Here is a 15,725-nt window from a genome sequence, read left to right on the forward strand (position 1 = left end):
CAAAAAAGCTTCTAGAAACAATAGACTCATATAGCAAGGTGGCAGGCTACAAAATTAACACACAAAAATCAATGGCCTTTCTATACACCAATAGTAATAAGGAAGAAATAGACATTAAGAAAACAATCCCATTCACAATAGTGCCACACAAACTCAAATATCTTGGAATCAACTTGACTAAAAATGTGAAAGACCTATACAAAGAAAACTATAAAACTCTGCTCCAAGAAATAAGAGAGGACACGCGGAAATGGAAACACATACCCTGCTCATGGATTGGCAGGATTAACATCATCAAAATGGCAATACTCCCCAAGGCGTTATACAGATTCAACGCTATCCCTCTAAAGATACCTATGACATTCTTCAAAGAAGTGGATCAGGCACTTTTGAAATTTGTTTGGAACAATAAACACCCTAGAATAGCTAAAGCAATCATTGGGAAAAAGAATATGGGAGGAATTACTTTCCCCAACTTTAAACTTTACTACAAAGCAATAGTTATCAAAACAGCATGGTATTGGAATAAGGACAGACCCTCAGATCAGTGGAATAGGCTTGAATACTCAGAAAATGTTCCCCAGACATACAATCACCTAATTTTTGATAAAGGAGCAGGAAATCCTAAATGGAGCAAGGAAAGCCTCTTCAACAAGTGGTGTTGGCACAACTGGCTAGCCACTTGCAAAAAATTGAACTTAGACCCCCAGCTAACATCATGTACGAAGGTAAAATCCAAATGGATTAAAGACCTCGATATCCGACCCCAAACCATAAGATATATAGAACAACACATAGGCAAAACTCTCCAGGACATTGAGACTTCAGGCATCTTCAAGGAGGAAACTGCACTCTCCAAGCAAATGAAAACAGAGATTAACAGATGGGAATATATTGAGAAGCTTCTGCACCTCAAAGGAAATAGTGCCCAGGATTCAAGAGCCACCCACTGAGTGGGAGAATCTATTCACCCAATACCCATCAGACAAAGGGCTAATCTCCAAAATATACAAGGCACTGACAGAAATTTACAAGAAAAAACCATCTAATCCCATCAAAAAATGGGGAGAAGAAATGAACAGACACTTTGACAAAGAAGAAATACAAATGGCCAAAAGACACATGAAGAAATGCTCCACATCACTAATCATCAGAGAGATGCAAATCAAAACAACAATGAGATACCACCTCACACCACAGAGAATGGCACACATCACAAAGAATGAGAACAAACAGTGCTGGCGGGGATGTGGAGAGAAAGGAACCCTTATCCACTGCTGGTGGGAATGCCGTCTAGTTCAACCTTTATGGAAAGCAATATGGAGATTCCTCCAAAAACTGGAAATCGAGCTCCCATACGATCCAGCTATACCACTCCTAGGAATATACCCTAAGAACACAAAAATACAATACAAAAATCCCTTCCTTACACCTATATTCATTGCAGCACTATTTACCATAGCAAGACTCTGGAAACAACCAAGATGCCCTTCAACAGACGAATGGCTAAAGAAACTGTGGTACATATACACAATGGAATATTATGCAGCTGTCAGGAGGGATGAAGTCATGAAATTTTCCTATACATGGATGTACACAGAATCTATTATGCTGAGTGAAATAAGTCAGAGAGAGAGAGAAAAACGCAGAATGGTCTCACTCATCTATGGGTTTTAAGAAAAATGAAAGACATTCTTGCAATAATAAATTTCAGACACAAAAGAGAAAAGAGCTGGAAGTTCCAGCTCACCTCAGGAAGCTCACCACAAAGAGTGATGAGTTTAGTTAGAGAAATAACTACATTTTGAACTGTCCTAATATTGAGAATGTATGAGGGAAATGTAGAGCCTGTTTAGGGTACAGGCGGGGGTTGGGTGGGGAGGAGGGAGATTTGGGACTTGGGTGATGGGAATGTTGCACTGGTGATGGGTGGTGTTCCTTTTATGACTGAAACCCAAACACAATCATGTATGTAATCAAGGTGTTTAAATAAAAAAAAAAGATATATTCAGTGCAAAATATGTTCCCAGTTTGTGGCCTGTGTTTTGATTATCTTTGCTGTCTTACAAAGAGCAATGGTTTATAATTTTAGAAATAAAGTGGATCTATTCCTCTTTTTAAAAAAAAATAAATAAACTACATTATTGTTATTCCTAACTGACTATACTATTTCCATAAAAATGTTCTTTGTTATGATTGAAACCCCCCATTTGGTGAGAAACCTGGGAGTTTACTCGAACTACTTGCTTTTCATTGAGTTAACAGTGATTATGTAAAAGAGGAAATGAGGAGGGGTCAGATCTCTGATGGCTCAGCTTATAAAATCTTATTAGGATATTATAGTCACCCCACAATATATAATAATAATAATGTAATATATATATTAGTCACCCCACAATCACTGCATACTTATTTGAATAACAATATAATCCGATTGATCATTCCAACTGGATTTCCTCATAGGACATAATCAGATAGCAGGAACAACAAAGGGAGGGGAAGATACAGATCACTGTGAGAAAGTGACTAGGTCATTATAACAAGTGAAGAAGATGAAGGGAAAGAGAAAAGAAACAGAGAATAGAGTGGTAAATGGAGAGCAGAGTGATCAGGAGGAGAATAGTTCCTGTCCAGGACATGGAGATTATTGTTTTTGTGACTATTGCAACCCACAGAGATATACCTACATGAATTGTTAAATAAATAAAGGGGCTGCAAACAGAGAAGATCTCTGAAAATGGTATGCTAAACTTACAGATCCTCCCCAAGAACACAGGCAGATCTGGTTGATGCCCACTTATTGTAACAGCCAGAAGGGGAATTTCCACCAAACCTTGACAGTCTCACTTTATCATTTGCTCTCTCACTGCTTGCATCACATCTTTTCTATCCTAATCTTTCTAAGTAATTGAGATTTGTTCCTTTGAAAGGTTCCTGGTGCTGGGTTGGATATAAGGTTGTGAGTGAAAAAAATGAGAAAAGGAGCCTTTCTGCTATGCATTTAGCCTTCTCCTTCTCTATAAGAAGATTGGTTAAAGGGTAGTATTTCTCAGCTTTGGCTCCAACTTATTTGATATTTAAAAACCATATGGTTTCCCAACCCCATTTTCCTAATATTTGGAAAATATTTTATTGTGAGATTTGGTTTTTTAAGGATCTCCTAGAAGTATGGTGATATAAGTCCATACTACAAATTGGAGGCATCTTAGTCCCAGATAATTTTAGGCTGACCTCTGGATCTAATTATCTTTCACAACTTGCATATAAGTTAATTAAAAATTACTTTTATAATATACACTTGAAAGTTTATATCTGCTATAAAATCAGTGAAATAATATTTGTATAATAGTTTCAATAACCTTTTTTTGGTTTTTGGATCACACCCGGCAGTGCTCAGGGGTCACTCCTGGCTGTCTGCTCAGAAATAGCTCCTGGCAGGCACGGGGGACAATATGGGACACCAGGATTCGAACCAACCACCTTTGGTCCTGGATTGGCTGCTTGCAAGGCAAATGCCGCTGTGCTATCTCTCCGGGCCCTCAATAACCTTTTAAGATGTTTTCATATACACAAATACCTTATTTTAAACAGAAATGGGGACATTGCATTTCTACAACTTGCCTTAAAACAAGTTATTAATATATTTAAATTAATTTATATAGTATAACATATATATTATTTCATCATCACTATTATTATATTATTTTATTTATACATGCCATCCCACCAGAACTTAGGTGACTTGGGCCACTTCCTGCAATGCTTGATGCAGTGCTGGAAAGCTGCTTGAGCTACATCTGGTGCTAATGAGGGAAATGTGGCATTGGGGACTCAACATGCTATTTGTATGCTCTATCACTTGAGCCATCTCCTTGTTCATATCTCATGATATTGATAATAATTATTATTTGGATTTTATGGCCATACCTGAAGGTGCTCAGGACTTACTCTTGGTTCGGTGCCCAGCAGTGCTTAAGAGAACCATATAAGGCACTTGGGATCAAATCAGGGTTGGCCATGTACAGGTAAGTACCTTAATATCTGTACCATTTCCTCAAGCATACATCTCATTATTATTTTTTCTTAATTTTAAAAAGATGCATTAAAAGTTCATAAAAACTAACTTAGGAAACTCTAGGATTAAAAAACTAAGATTACCTCGCATGATGGGAGGCAGAAGCAAATGGTGAAGGAGAGTGAAGAGATAGACTGAAAGTAGAATAAGGACTGTGGTGGAAGGTTCTGAGTACTCCTGGTGGCATGAAGTATATAAATCTCATGAAGACCATAATTGCTGACAGTATTGTAACCACGTTTCCTCAAATATAATAATAGTTTTCTTTTTGTTTTTTTGCATCATACTCAGAAACTTACTTCTGGTTCTGTGCTCAAGGGTCATTATTGGCAGGGACCTGGGGTAACAGAAGATTTAAACCTGGGTCAGCCATGTTAAGGCAAATTTCTTAAGCCCAATACTCAAATATTCAAACTATTACAGAAGGAAGGCTTAAAAGCAGAAAGAAAACGGGACAAACAAATTAAAAAAAAATTCATGGCCTCAGAGAAATAGAAATGGAGTTAGGAGAAGCTGTGTCCTAATTTTCTACCAGTATGGGAAATTCTCCTTTGGGTAGGAAGGCTATGTGTGTTGAGTGTGATGGAGATTAAAGCCAGAATGCTTACTAAGCTCTGGAGGAATTAGAGTGGCAATTGTGAAATTGGATATAGAGAGGTAAAAAGGCCTGTCAGAGTTCTCAGATTCTATTGAGATCCTAGATTCCCTTATTGCTCTAGGGAGAAAAGCTGCCCCAGGTTTTGTATTTTGAGGTGCTCTTCAAACTATTTGGTTTTCAATATCAATCCTTAACCTGTGCACTCCTTGTACATTTTTGCTTGCTGTTCTCACCTAACGTGCCCTTTTTACTTAGATCCTGGGCTTATCTACTCTGACTTCCCTAGACTATTATGGTGAAGGTTTATTTTAGTGCCTGGACCCAATTTTCACCTTCATTTGGACACTATCTTTGGAATCTTTTATTCTATAAATGATTAACTTGGAGAATAGTCTGTTCTGTCTTTGACTGCTCTGGATCTCCTTCTGGCTTGCACTCCCTTTTTCCTGCCTATAGGTAATACCCACTGTGTTGGGGCAGAGACGCAGGCACTAGAGATGGAGCCAGTGGGCAGGAAGAGAGCAAAGATCCTGGAATGAGGTATAAGAGTAGAAGTGAGGTTTCTGGGAGTTGGAAGGTAGGTGATAAAAATTCTTTTTTTTTTTTTTTTTTGAGTGGCTATACCCAATGGTACCAACTACAGGGCCTACTTCTGGCTCTGCCCTCAAGGATTACTCCTGATGCTTGGGGGATCATAAGTGGCTCCTGAGATCAAAACCTTGAAAAAAAAAAAAAAAGCTTGAAAATCAAGTGCCTTTCCTGCTGTATTCTGGTTCAGGCCTGGAATGTAAATATTATTAAATGGAGGAGTTGGAATGAAGTACCATCTCACACCACAGAAAACATCATATCACACATCACAAAGAACAAGGAACAATCAGTGCTGTCAGGGATGTGGAGAGAGAGGAACTCTCATTAACTGCTGGTGTGAATGTCGTCTAGCCCAACCCTTATGAAAAACAATATGGAGATTCCTTAAAAAACTGGAAATTGAGCTCCCATTTGATCCAGATATACCACTCCTAGGGATATACCCTAGGAACACAAAAATCCAATACAAAAATCTCTTTCTACACCTATATTCATTGCAGCACTTTTTACAATAGCCAGACTCTGGTAACAACCAAGATGCCCTTCAACAGATGAATGGCTAAAGAAACTGTGATACATATACACAATGAAGTATTATGCAGCTGTCAGGAGAGATGGAGTTATGAAATTTTCCTATACATGGATGTACATAGAATCTATTATGCTGAGTGAAATGAGTCAGAGGGAGAGAGATAGATACAGAATAGTCTCACTCATCTATGGGTTTTAAGAAAAATTAAAGACATTGAAATAATCCCCAGAGATGAGGGCCAGAAGGACTGGCTCAAGATAGGAAGCTCACCAAAAAGAATGCAGTTAGAGAATAACTATGCTGAGAACTATCATAACAATGTCACTGAGTAAGGGATGTAGAAAACCTGTCTCAAATAGAGGCAGGGGGTAGGCAGGGAATAGATGGGGCATTGGTGATGGGCGGTTGCATGGTGAAAGGGGTGTTCTTGTTATGACTGAAACCCAACTACAATTATATTTGCAATCACGGTGTTTAAATAAAGAAATCTTTTAATAAAAACAAATGGAGGAGTTGGTTTAATAAATAGTGTTCGATGGTATTTGGAAATAAAAGTTCACAAGATGGTGACATTTTCTGGTGAAAATAATAAAGTAAATTAAAAACAGATTAAAAGTTGAAAAGAAATTAATCACCATGCTCTGATGTAAGTAACTTATAAAGCTTTAAAAAAGTTTCATTTGATATTAAAAGATCAGATAGTAAAGGCAATGAGTTTTGTTAAGGGTCAGCAGAAAAACCCACAATTTATTTACCCACAAGGTAAATAAATTTCTGATTCAGGAGTACAAATGGAGTCAGATTGGATTTAATTTAGGATATAATCTTTTTATTTTTTTATTTGTTTTAAATTTTATTTTACTGAAACCATTGTGACGAAAAAGAAACCATAGTGATCTACAAATTTCTTTATAGTTGAATTTCTGATATGCAGTGATTCAGGGTCAATTCCACCACCATTGTCAACCTTTCTCCACCAATGAACCCAGAGTGCATCCTATACCACTATCTTGTGCCCCCTGGCCTGCCAGAAGTGTATAATCTGCATTGATCATAACAGTACCACACCAAGAGGTTCTGTAATTTGTCTTAGTTTTTGTCCTAGGCAGGAGGATAGATTTTAACAAATCAATTAAAAGCTTAAAAAAATCAGTACAAAGTTGTTAAAAATTAACATTACAAGTTGAAAAAAATCAACATATAGTTTTTATTTTATTAAAAATAGTCTTGTTTGATGTTGTTGCTACTGCTGTGAGGAATAAACACGGTGGCACCATGGAGGTACCAGGGTCATTCCAGATGGTATTAATGGGGTTCAACCAGAAGACCAGGATCTCACACATTCAAGGCATGTGCTCTACAACTTGAATTATACCTGGTATTTTTTTTTTTACTGTTTTAACTTTGCACCCTAAAAGAAAAATCAATATCAATGACACTCTTCTTCACATTGGTATACTTTTAGGAAATTATTACCTTTATATTAAAGAGTCATAGACAAAAACTAGAAGCTCACTGTGAGATATAAAAATTTTAGAAGTCAACAGCTTAGAAACAATACCCAGAAGCAGAAAAGAAAGCCAGACATCACCAAAGCAGCACATAGTTGTATAGCAAACTGAGGAAATAACTTTCTGTGCTACTAATTCATAGTAGGAGCCATTTTTTTTTCTCTCAGCACCCTCACAAAAGGGTGAATTTTGGTGCAAAGGTTGATTAGACCCCCCCCCTTTTTGGGGTCACACTTGTCAGTGCTCAGAGTTTATTCCTGGCTCTTGTGATACCTCCAGGAATCACTCCTAGAGGAACTTAGGGGACTATATGAGGTGTCTTGTTACTTGGGATTGAGTATTACAAGGGTGCCTTGCCTAGTGGAAGTGGAAGCAAGCAAGGAAGTCATCTTTGTCTTGGATACAAGGGTATCTTAGAAGTTGATTATAAGAGTCTCAGAATTTTTATAGAACTAGCTTGATTAGGTTCAGAGGATCTACTTGGAAAAGACTCTTCTTTAGCCAAAATCTATGATCTTTAGGATTTATCTTTTTGGGAAAAAATCAGCAAATGAAGCAGTTCTATACTGAGCACCCTCTACCAAGTATGATTGAGGGGGTCTCTGTCTCTGTCTCCTTATACTCTTATCTCAAGATAATTGAGATTTTAGGGTCCAGAGATATAGTGGATCGGATATATGCCTTGCATGTGGCAAATAGGAGTTCAATCATTAGTATTTAATATAGTTCTCCAAGCCCTGCCATGAGTGAACCCTAAGCTCAGATCAAGGAATAAGATCTGAACATTACCAGGTGTGGGACTAAAAGCTAAACACTCATCCCACCCCCAAAAATATGATAATGGAGATTTTAGTTCCAGTACAATCTAACAAGTTTTCTTTCCCTATCTCAATTTTAAGCTTCCAGCCCATCTCCCTGTGATCTGGGATGATGAAAAGTTAAAGTAAAAGGCCAAAGATATAAAATTTAACATTTTACAAAGATATAACATTTAAATGTTATAGCTTTGTATTTTATATTAGATCAAATAAACATATTTTATGGTTATTTTTTTCTTTAAAATGTTTTTTTCTGATGCAAAAATAATAAAAGGTCACTGCAAACAGTTAAGTACTATTAGCGGTATAAAGAAAATAAAAGCAGCACTACTGTGGCACCAACTTGTGCCAGTTTTGATATGACGAGGAAAGGAAAACTTGACCTAAGACCAGGCTGTCCTATCACATCACATAACACTAAATGGAGATCAGAAGAGATATCGTCCTTTGAACTGTGAAAAATAAGAGCACTAACAACAGAAAACTGACTTTGACAACCGTGACTGAACAGAGCCTACCTTGGGACTAAAAAGGAAAACCCTACCCTAGGCTGTTGTCCAGGACACATCAACAACAACAACAACAACAACAACAACACAACAAGATGTCTTATTGCAGAGGTCCAACTTGGACAACAGAGACTGAGCAGAACCTTTGGATCCATAATATCCTGGCCTTCGGCTTAGGGACTGAACGAAAATGGAGCAAGTGTTACAGAAGACTGAACACCACAACAACGATGGATAGGAACCTCTAGAACCTAGAGACTCTATCCTAGACCCTGACCTATATACCAAGTATATACGCAAATACCAAGATCACTAGCTACAGTGGCTTGATTTTCTCACACACAACCGAGAGGAAACTTTCCTGGCATCACAAAAAAAGCCTTTGGGATGGGGTAATGAGTATATATGGAGCCAGGGGTTGATCCCATGATGGTATGCTTCAAGGATGGAGAAACCCTGAATCTCTTAGGCCACGGGAATTCCCTTTCTTCCCCAATGCTTACTGTGCCTATGCAAAAAAAAAAAAAAAGTGGGGGGAACGCCAAACCTTACCACTCCAGCACCCATACTTTTTCTTGTTTTGTTTTGATTTGTTAGTTTTTGACTTTATTTTCCTTCTCTTTTTTCTTACACTTTTATCATTATTTTTCACTCTTGTGGTTATTATTTAGAGATTTATTTTTATTTTTATTTGCCGGGTCCATTTTTTTTCTTTTTTTCTCTCTCCTTTCTTTTTTTGGTAGTTGTCACCCAAATTTTTTCTCCCCTTTTTTGCTTATTTGATTTTTACCCCATTTTATTTTTTTCTTTTCTTCAAACAGAACCACATAACTTGAACCATCTTGTTCTACCTCTCAAATCGAGGGGGAAATAATAGAGGGTACCAAGACCAAACAGTTGTATGATCACTAGTAGTAATAAAAATGATCGGACTTAAACACCTAACCCAAAGCCAATGACAACAGAATTGATACTCAATCTACAACAATCTAGACACAGAGGGGACCACTTATACTATCAGCCTGGAGGGTAAGGGAAGGGTATATGGGTTGCATACTGGGAATGAGAGTGGTGGGAGGACAACTTCGGTGGTGGAAATTCCCCTGATTCAATATCAATATGTACCTAAAATATTACTGCAAAAGATATGTAATCCACTTTGGTCAAAATAAAAGTTATTATTATAAAAATATTATTATTATAAAAAACATGACATGATCTCACTACTTATTTTTTCCAATAGTTTTTCTATGCATATATATATATATGTACACACACACACACATATATATAGACAGAAGAAGGGCATGGGAGCTCTGCTTTTAAAGAAAAATATATTGAGGACCAGAGAGATAGCACAGTGGTAGGGCCCTTGCCTTGTAAGCAGCCGACTTAGGACAGACCTGAATTTGATTCCCAGCATCTCATATGATCTCCCGAGCCAGGAGTAACCCCTGAGGGCCACCAGTTTTGGCCCCAAAACAAAACAAAAAGATAAAATTTTTTGTAATTAGTATAGTAGACACCAATGTAGATTTTTTAATGTTGTACACTTGAGGTGTATATAAAGTTATAATATAGTGTTATTTCAATGAAAAAGGAAAAACAAACTAAAACACCAAACCTGAATGAATAAGATCTAGAGAACAGTTTCAAGGTTGCCAGAGGGGCCTGGGACCTGGGTAGGTGAAATGGGTTAAGTTCAGGGTTACAGATGGGAAACAGAGCTTTGGTGGTGATCAAAACTCACTAACTCTGTGTTACATCTGCCAGATCTGTAACACTTAACCCACTTAGCTTACTGTATTTACTGTTACATCAGTTAGAACTGATCCATCTAACACAATTACATTTCTTAACATACGTTTACATCTGTTAGATCTGTTACCTCTAACCATATACTATCTGTAGTATTACAGATGTGGAAGGATGATGTTATACATTGAAAATGTACGCAGCGCTTTTAACCAATGTTACTGCATTGAAATATAAAAATAAAACTATTTAGGGATTGGTGAGTCAGCACTTGCATTGCACGTGTGAGGTGCTAAGTTTGATGTCTACATCACAAAACAAATGAATTTGGGGGCTGGGGAGATGGCTCAGCAGTCAGAGTGATGCATGCTTTATATTTGCCAGGTTTCAGGCTTGAACCATGGCACCACTTGGCTGTATAGGCTTGGGTATAGCCTTGAAGGACCCCACGCACCCAGGTAGCCCTGGCAGTCCCTGACTCTACAGGGCTGAGCAGCTTCTGTCTTCTGGCCTTACTGCATCACTGACCTGCACAGTCTAGTTAACTGGATATTGCTGGGAATGGCCTCATGCTTCCCTAGTGGGAAGTTACCCCAGACTTAAGCAAAAACAATTTTTACTTACTTCCTCTTTCCTTTTCTTGTCTCTCTCTGCTATAAGTTCAGCCCTTCTTTTAGAAATCATATCATTCTGTTAAAGAAAGAGACATTTAACATTTTTTTCATGAGTAGTGATAAAATTACTTTCTAGGTATTAGCATTTTTGCCCCGAAGTGGGAATAACATTTGGGTGAAAGGTTAGTGAGCTTTCCAGAAAAGTATGCGATGGCAATAATTACATAATTGCATTCTTTCCATCCTTTGTGCCTTTGGGGGTCTCTTTTATCAGCCATTTCTCTGTAGAGAGAAATTCTTTCCCTCAGTCATTCTTTCCACAATCTTCAGAATTTCAAACTTACAAAATGTGTTACCTTTTAATTTTCTACTGGCTAAGAGGTTGATTCTATACAAGCAAAAACAGTAAAATACTTGCAGGCAATCTATTGAAAGTGCTTGATAATCTTTTTTTGGGGGGGCCACACCTGTTGATGCTCAGGGGTTACCCCTGGCTATGCACTCAGAAATTGCTCCTGGCTTGGGAGGACCATATGGGATGCTGGGGAATTGAACCTTGATCTGTCCTAGGCTAGCAAATGCAAGGCTGATGCCTTACCTCTAGTACCACTGCTCCGGCCCTGAAAATCTTTTATCTTACCATTAAAACCTAACTGCCTAAACAAGTTGAAATATACATACATACATACATACATACATACATACATACATACATACATACATATGCAGAAACTATGTGAACTTTTACAAATACCCTTACAAACACATTGCATATCTTCTAATCCTTCATGAGGTCTCTAAATCAAATGCGATGGATCCTTTGATATGTCCCCAAGGTTTACATAAAAGCTCATTGACACCCTTTGACTTTGTGGCTTATTAGCTGACAACTTTTTAAATAGAAATGCCTTTAAGAATTGTGGGACTAGAGAGTGCTCTGGGATTTCTACTGTTTTTGTTTATTGAGAGCCAGATGCATTTTATAGTTTATTTTTGACAATCAAGAACTATTTGTAGATAGACGTATAAAATGGAATGGGAGCAATTTCATTTACTTTAGGTGACCCCAGAGTGATTCTGTAGCTCTTAAGAGGGTGAGAGTTTAAACTTAAAAAAGCATCTCCCTAGGCTGGAGAAGTGGTGCAGTGACAAGGCCTTGCACTCATCTGACCTAGGACTGACCACAGTTTGATCCCCTGGCATATCATATGGTCCCCCAAGCCAGGAGCAATTTCTGAGTGCATAACAATTTCTGAGTGCATGAGCGTCACCGGGTGTGCCCCCCAAAGAAAAGCATCTCCCTTATGTTATATATACAATATATCTAACATATTTACAATACCTAATATGTTGTGTATGTGTATAATTCAGAGCACCATGATTTACAGTACAGCTAATGATAGGGTTTCACATTTCTATCTAAAAATTAAAATTTTCAGACACCATGATTTATTTTTAATTTAATTTTTAAAATAATATCTTTATTTAAACACCTTGATCACAAACATAATTGTAGTAGAGTTTCAGTCATAAAAAGAATACCCTCTACACCAGTGTAATGTTCTCACCACTAATGCCCTCAACTCCTCCTTCCCCCAACCCCCGCCTGTGTTTGAGACAGGCTTTCTACATCCCTCACTCAATGACATTGTTATTATAGTTCTCAGTGTAGTTATTTATCTAACTGCACTCACCATTCTTTGTGGTGAGCCTCATATCATGAGCTGGTTCTGCCAGCTCTCATCTCTACTGTCTCTGGTCATTATTAACATAATGTCTTTTATTTTTCTTAAAATCCATAGATGAGTGAGACTATTCTGTGTCTATCTCTCTCCTTCTGACTTATTTCATCACCATCTTATATTCCATGTCCATGCATGTATAGAAAAATTTCATGACTTTATCTCTCCTGAAGGCTGAATAATATTCCATTGTGTATCTATACCATAGTTTCTTTAATCATTCATCTGTTGAACAGCATTTTGTTTTTTTTCAAGTCTGTCTATTGTAAATAGTGCTGCAATGAATATTTGTGTGAGGAAGGGATTTTTGTATTGTGTTTTTGAGTTTCTAGGGTATATCCCTAGAAGTGGTATAGCTGAATCAAATGGGAGCTCAATTTCCAGTTTTTTGAGGCATCTCCGTATTGTTTTCCATAAGGGCTGAACTAGACAGCATTCTACCAGCAGTGAATAAGAGTTCCTTTCTCCCCACATTTCCACCAGCATGGGTTGTTCTTGTTCTTTGTGATATGTGCCAGTCTCTGTGATGTGAGATGATACATCATTATTGTTTTGATTTGTATCTTCCAGATGATTAGTGATGTGGAAAATTTTTTCATGTGCCTTTTGGCCATTTGTATTTATTCTTTAAGAAATTGTCTATTCATTTCTTCTCATTTTTGATGAGGTTAGATGTTTTTTCTTATTAAGTTCTGTCAATAACTTGTATATCTTAGATATTAGCCCCTTATCTGATGGCTATTGGGTGAATAGCTTCTCCCATTCTGTGGGTGGCTTTTGTATCCTAGGCATTATTTCTATTGAGGTGTAGAGGCTTCTCAGCTTAATATAGACCGATTTGTGTATCTCTGCTTTGACTTGTTTGGAGAGTGCTGTTTCTTCCTTGAAGATGCTTTTAGTTTCAAAGTCCTGGAGTGTTTTACCTATGTGTTGTTCTATCTACCTATGGTTAGAGGTCTGATATCAAGGTCTTTAACCCATTTGCATTGACCTTTGTGCAGGATGTTAGATGGAGGTCTGAGTTCATTTTTCTGCAAGTGGCTGACCAGTTGTCCCAACACCACTTGTTGAAGAGCCTTTCCTTGATCCATTTTGATTTTCTTGCCCCTTTATTAAAGATTGATTTATTGCATATCTGGGGAGTATTCTCTGAATACTCTATTCCACTGATCTGAGGGTCTGTCTTCATTCCAATACCATGTTATTTTAATGAGTATAGCTTTGTAATACAGTTTAAAGTTGGGGAAAGTGATGCCTCCCTATTTCTTTTCCCAAGAATTGCTCTAGCTGTTCGTGAGTGTTTATTGTTCCGGATGAATTTTAGGAGTGTTTGATCCCCTTCTTTGAAGAATGCCATGGGTATCTTTAGAGGGATTGTATTAAATCTGTACAATGCCTTGAGTAGTATTGCCATTTTAATGATGTTAATCCTGCCAATACATGAGCAGGGTATGAAACACCATGATTTATATGGTTAGTTTTAATAGAATTTTAGGCATACAATGTGTTAACTCCAAATCACGTAGCCCTGTGACATCATCTCTCTACCAAAACCCCAGATTCCCTCCTTACCCTCAACCTCAATATTTGGCAGATACATTTTAAAACTGAATTACTGTAGTTTTGTTCCATACTTTTAGGACTGTTGAGTTTATTGACTTACATACACTGCAGACAAGCCCAATGTTCCTGAACCTTGCCTTTCATTATGTTACTTTCAGAATTTCCTCTTCTTACTTCCTTCTTTCCTCTGATCTAATTCTATGTCATTTTTGTTTCTATAATTTAGAGTTAATGCTGTGCCCATCTTTAATACCTTCACATCTGCCTTTTGAAAACCAGAGTTTTACCATTGGAACTTCAACTTGTAGGGTTCTTTAAACAAGTCCCTTGTGTTTTTATAACAATCATCGAAACCACTGAATGAAAGAAATTCATGCAAAGGAGACACAATGACACATGTGCATTTGCTGATTCTATTTTGCTCTGGCCTCATCATCCCTTCAGCAGTTACTAGTGAAGTTTAATTATTGTATATTTGTCAGATACCATCACTGTCTTGAACCTGCAATCTATACAGATATTTCCATTTTCTGATCAAAACGAACTAAAAGGGAACCTTTTTGTCACACTCTGTAGGCAAATAAACCAGATCAGAGGACTTATCTCACATCTGGTCACCTGGCTAATCTGGGTTGGTGCAAGAATCTTCTAGATAAGGGCATGAAAATGAATATTGTATTTTGTATGCTGCAGAGGAGGGTTTGTATTTGTTCCAATTTGAGAATTAAAGTTAAAAAAAAAACCCCACAAAGAAGCTTTAGAGAGTTTCAATGCCAGACTATTTCATCTATGGCTTTCAGCTCTCTTTTCCTTTGTCTGGTTAATGCTATTTTGGGCCATTATTACTTTGATTTTATTTGCCTTGAGAGAGTATTAACATGTGAATAACCACAAGGATGTAACATAATCTTAATTATTTAATTATAAGTAGTTTCTAAATTTGATTAAAATAGTTTTGTATTGTACTGCGGTATTCAACTTTAAAAACAACATACTTGTAAAGTATCTGTTTGTATTTATATGTTTATGTTTATAAACTGAACAAGCCCTACAGAGATGTATTCCTTTACGTAAAAACAATTAGATACATACCCTGATTTTTGCTTTCAATTCTTTAATTAGATTTTTCCTTTCTAGTTTCTTTTTATGTTTCGTTTTCCATTTGTTGATTTGCTCAGAAAGAAGTCGATCAGATATATCTTGGTCCTCAACTTGTAAAAAAACAGCAGCATCTGGGTAAAAACCATGCTCTCCCAGAATCTGGACTTCCTCAGAATTTCGTGGGAAACCCTCTAAGATAAAACCTGTGGAACTAAGTGGGAATTTCTTAAGTTACTTTACTTGCTTAAAATATCATGCATATATTATTAATCAATAATTACCAAAAGTATAAATGCCAACTTTATAAAATATTTGT

The 15,725-nt window shown here is 37.1% G+C and overlaps 2 protein-coding genes across 2 annotated transcripts in view; both read right to left on the reverse strand.

Annotated features, from left to right (window-relative positions):
• SESN1 (sestrin 1) overlaps nt 1–2,597 on the reverse strand; it is a 595,113-nt gene extending 592,516 nt beyond the window's left edge. Inside the window, exon 1 of the mRNA XM_049771185.1 lies at nt 2,594–2,597. The gene's annotated coding sequence lies outside the window, so the exon portion shown is untranslated. The remainder of the gene's footprint in view (nt 1–2,593) is intronic.
• Nucleotides 1–15,725, reverse strand: part of AK9 (adenylate kinase 9) — a 190,930-nt gene that overhangs the window by 34,488 nt on the left and 140,717 nt on the right. Inside the window, 2 exon segments of the mRNA XM_049772605.1 lie at nt 11,014–11,079; nt 15,401–15,620. Of these exon segments, the coding sequence (XP_049628562.1) occupies nt 11,014–11,079; nt 15,401–15,620 (286 nt within the window).

Source organism: Suncus etruscus, chromosome 4 (genome assembly GCF_024139225.1).
Source record: "Suncus etruscus isolate mSunEtr1 chromosome 4, mSunEtr1.pri.cur, whole genome shotgun sequence".
In the NCBI taxonomy this organism is placed as follows: Eukaryota; Metazoa; Chordata; class Mammalia; order Eulipotyphla; family Soricidae; genus Suncus; species Suncus etruscus.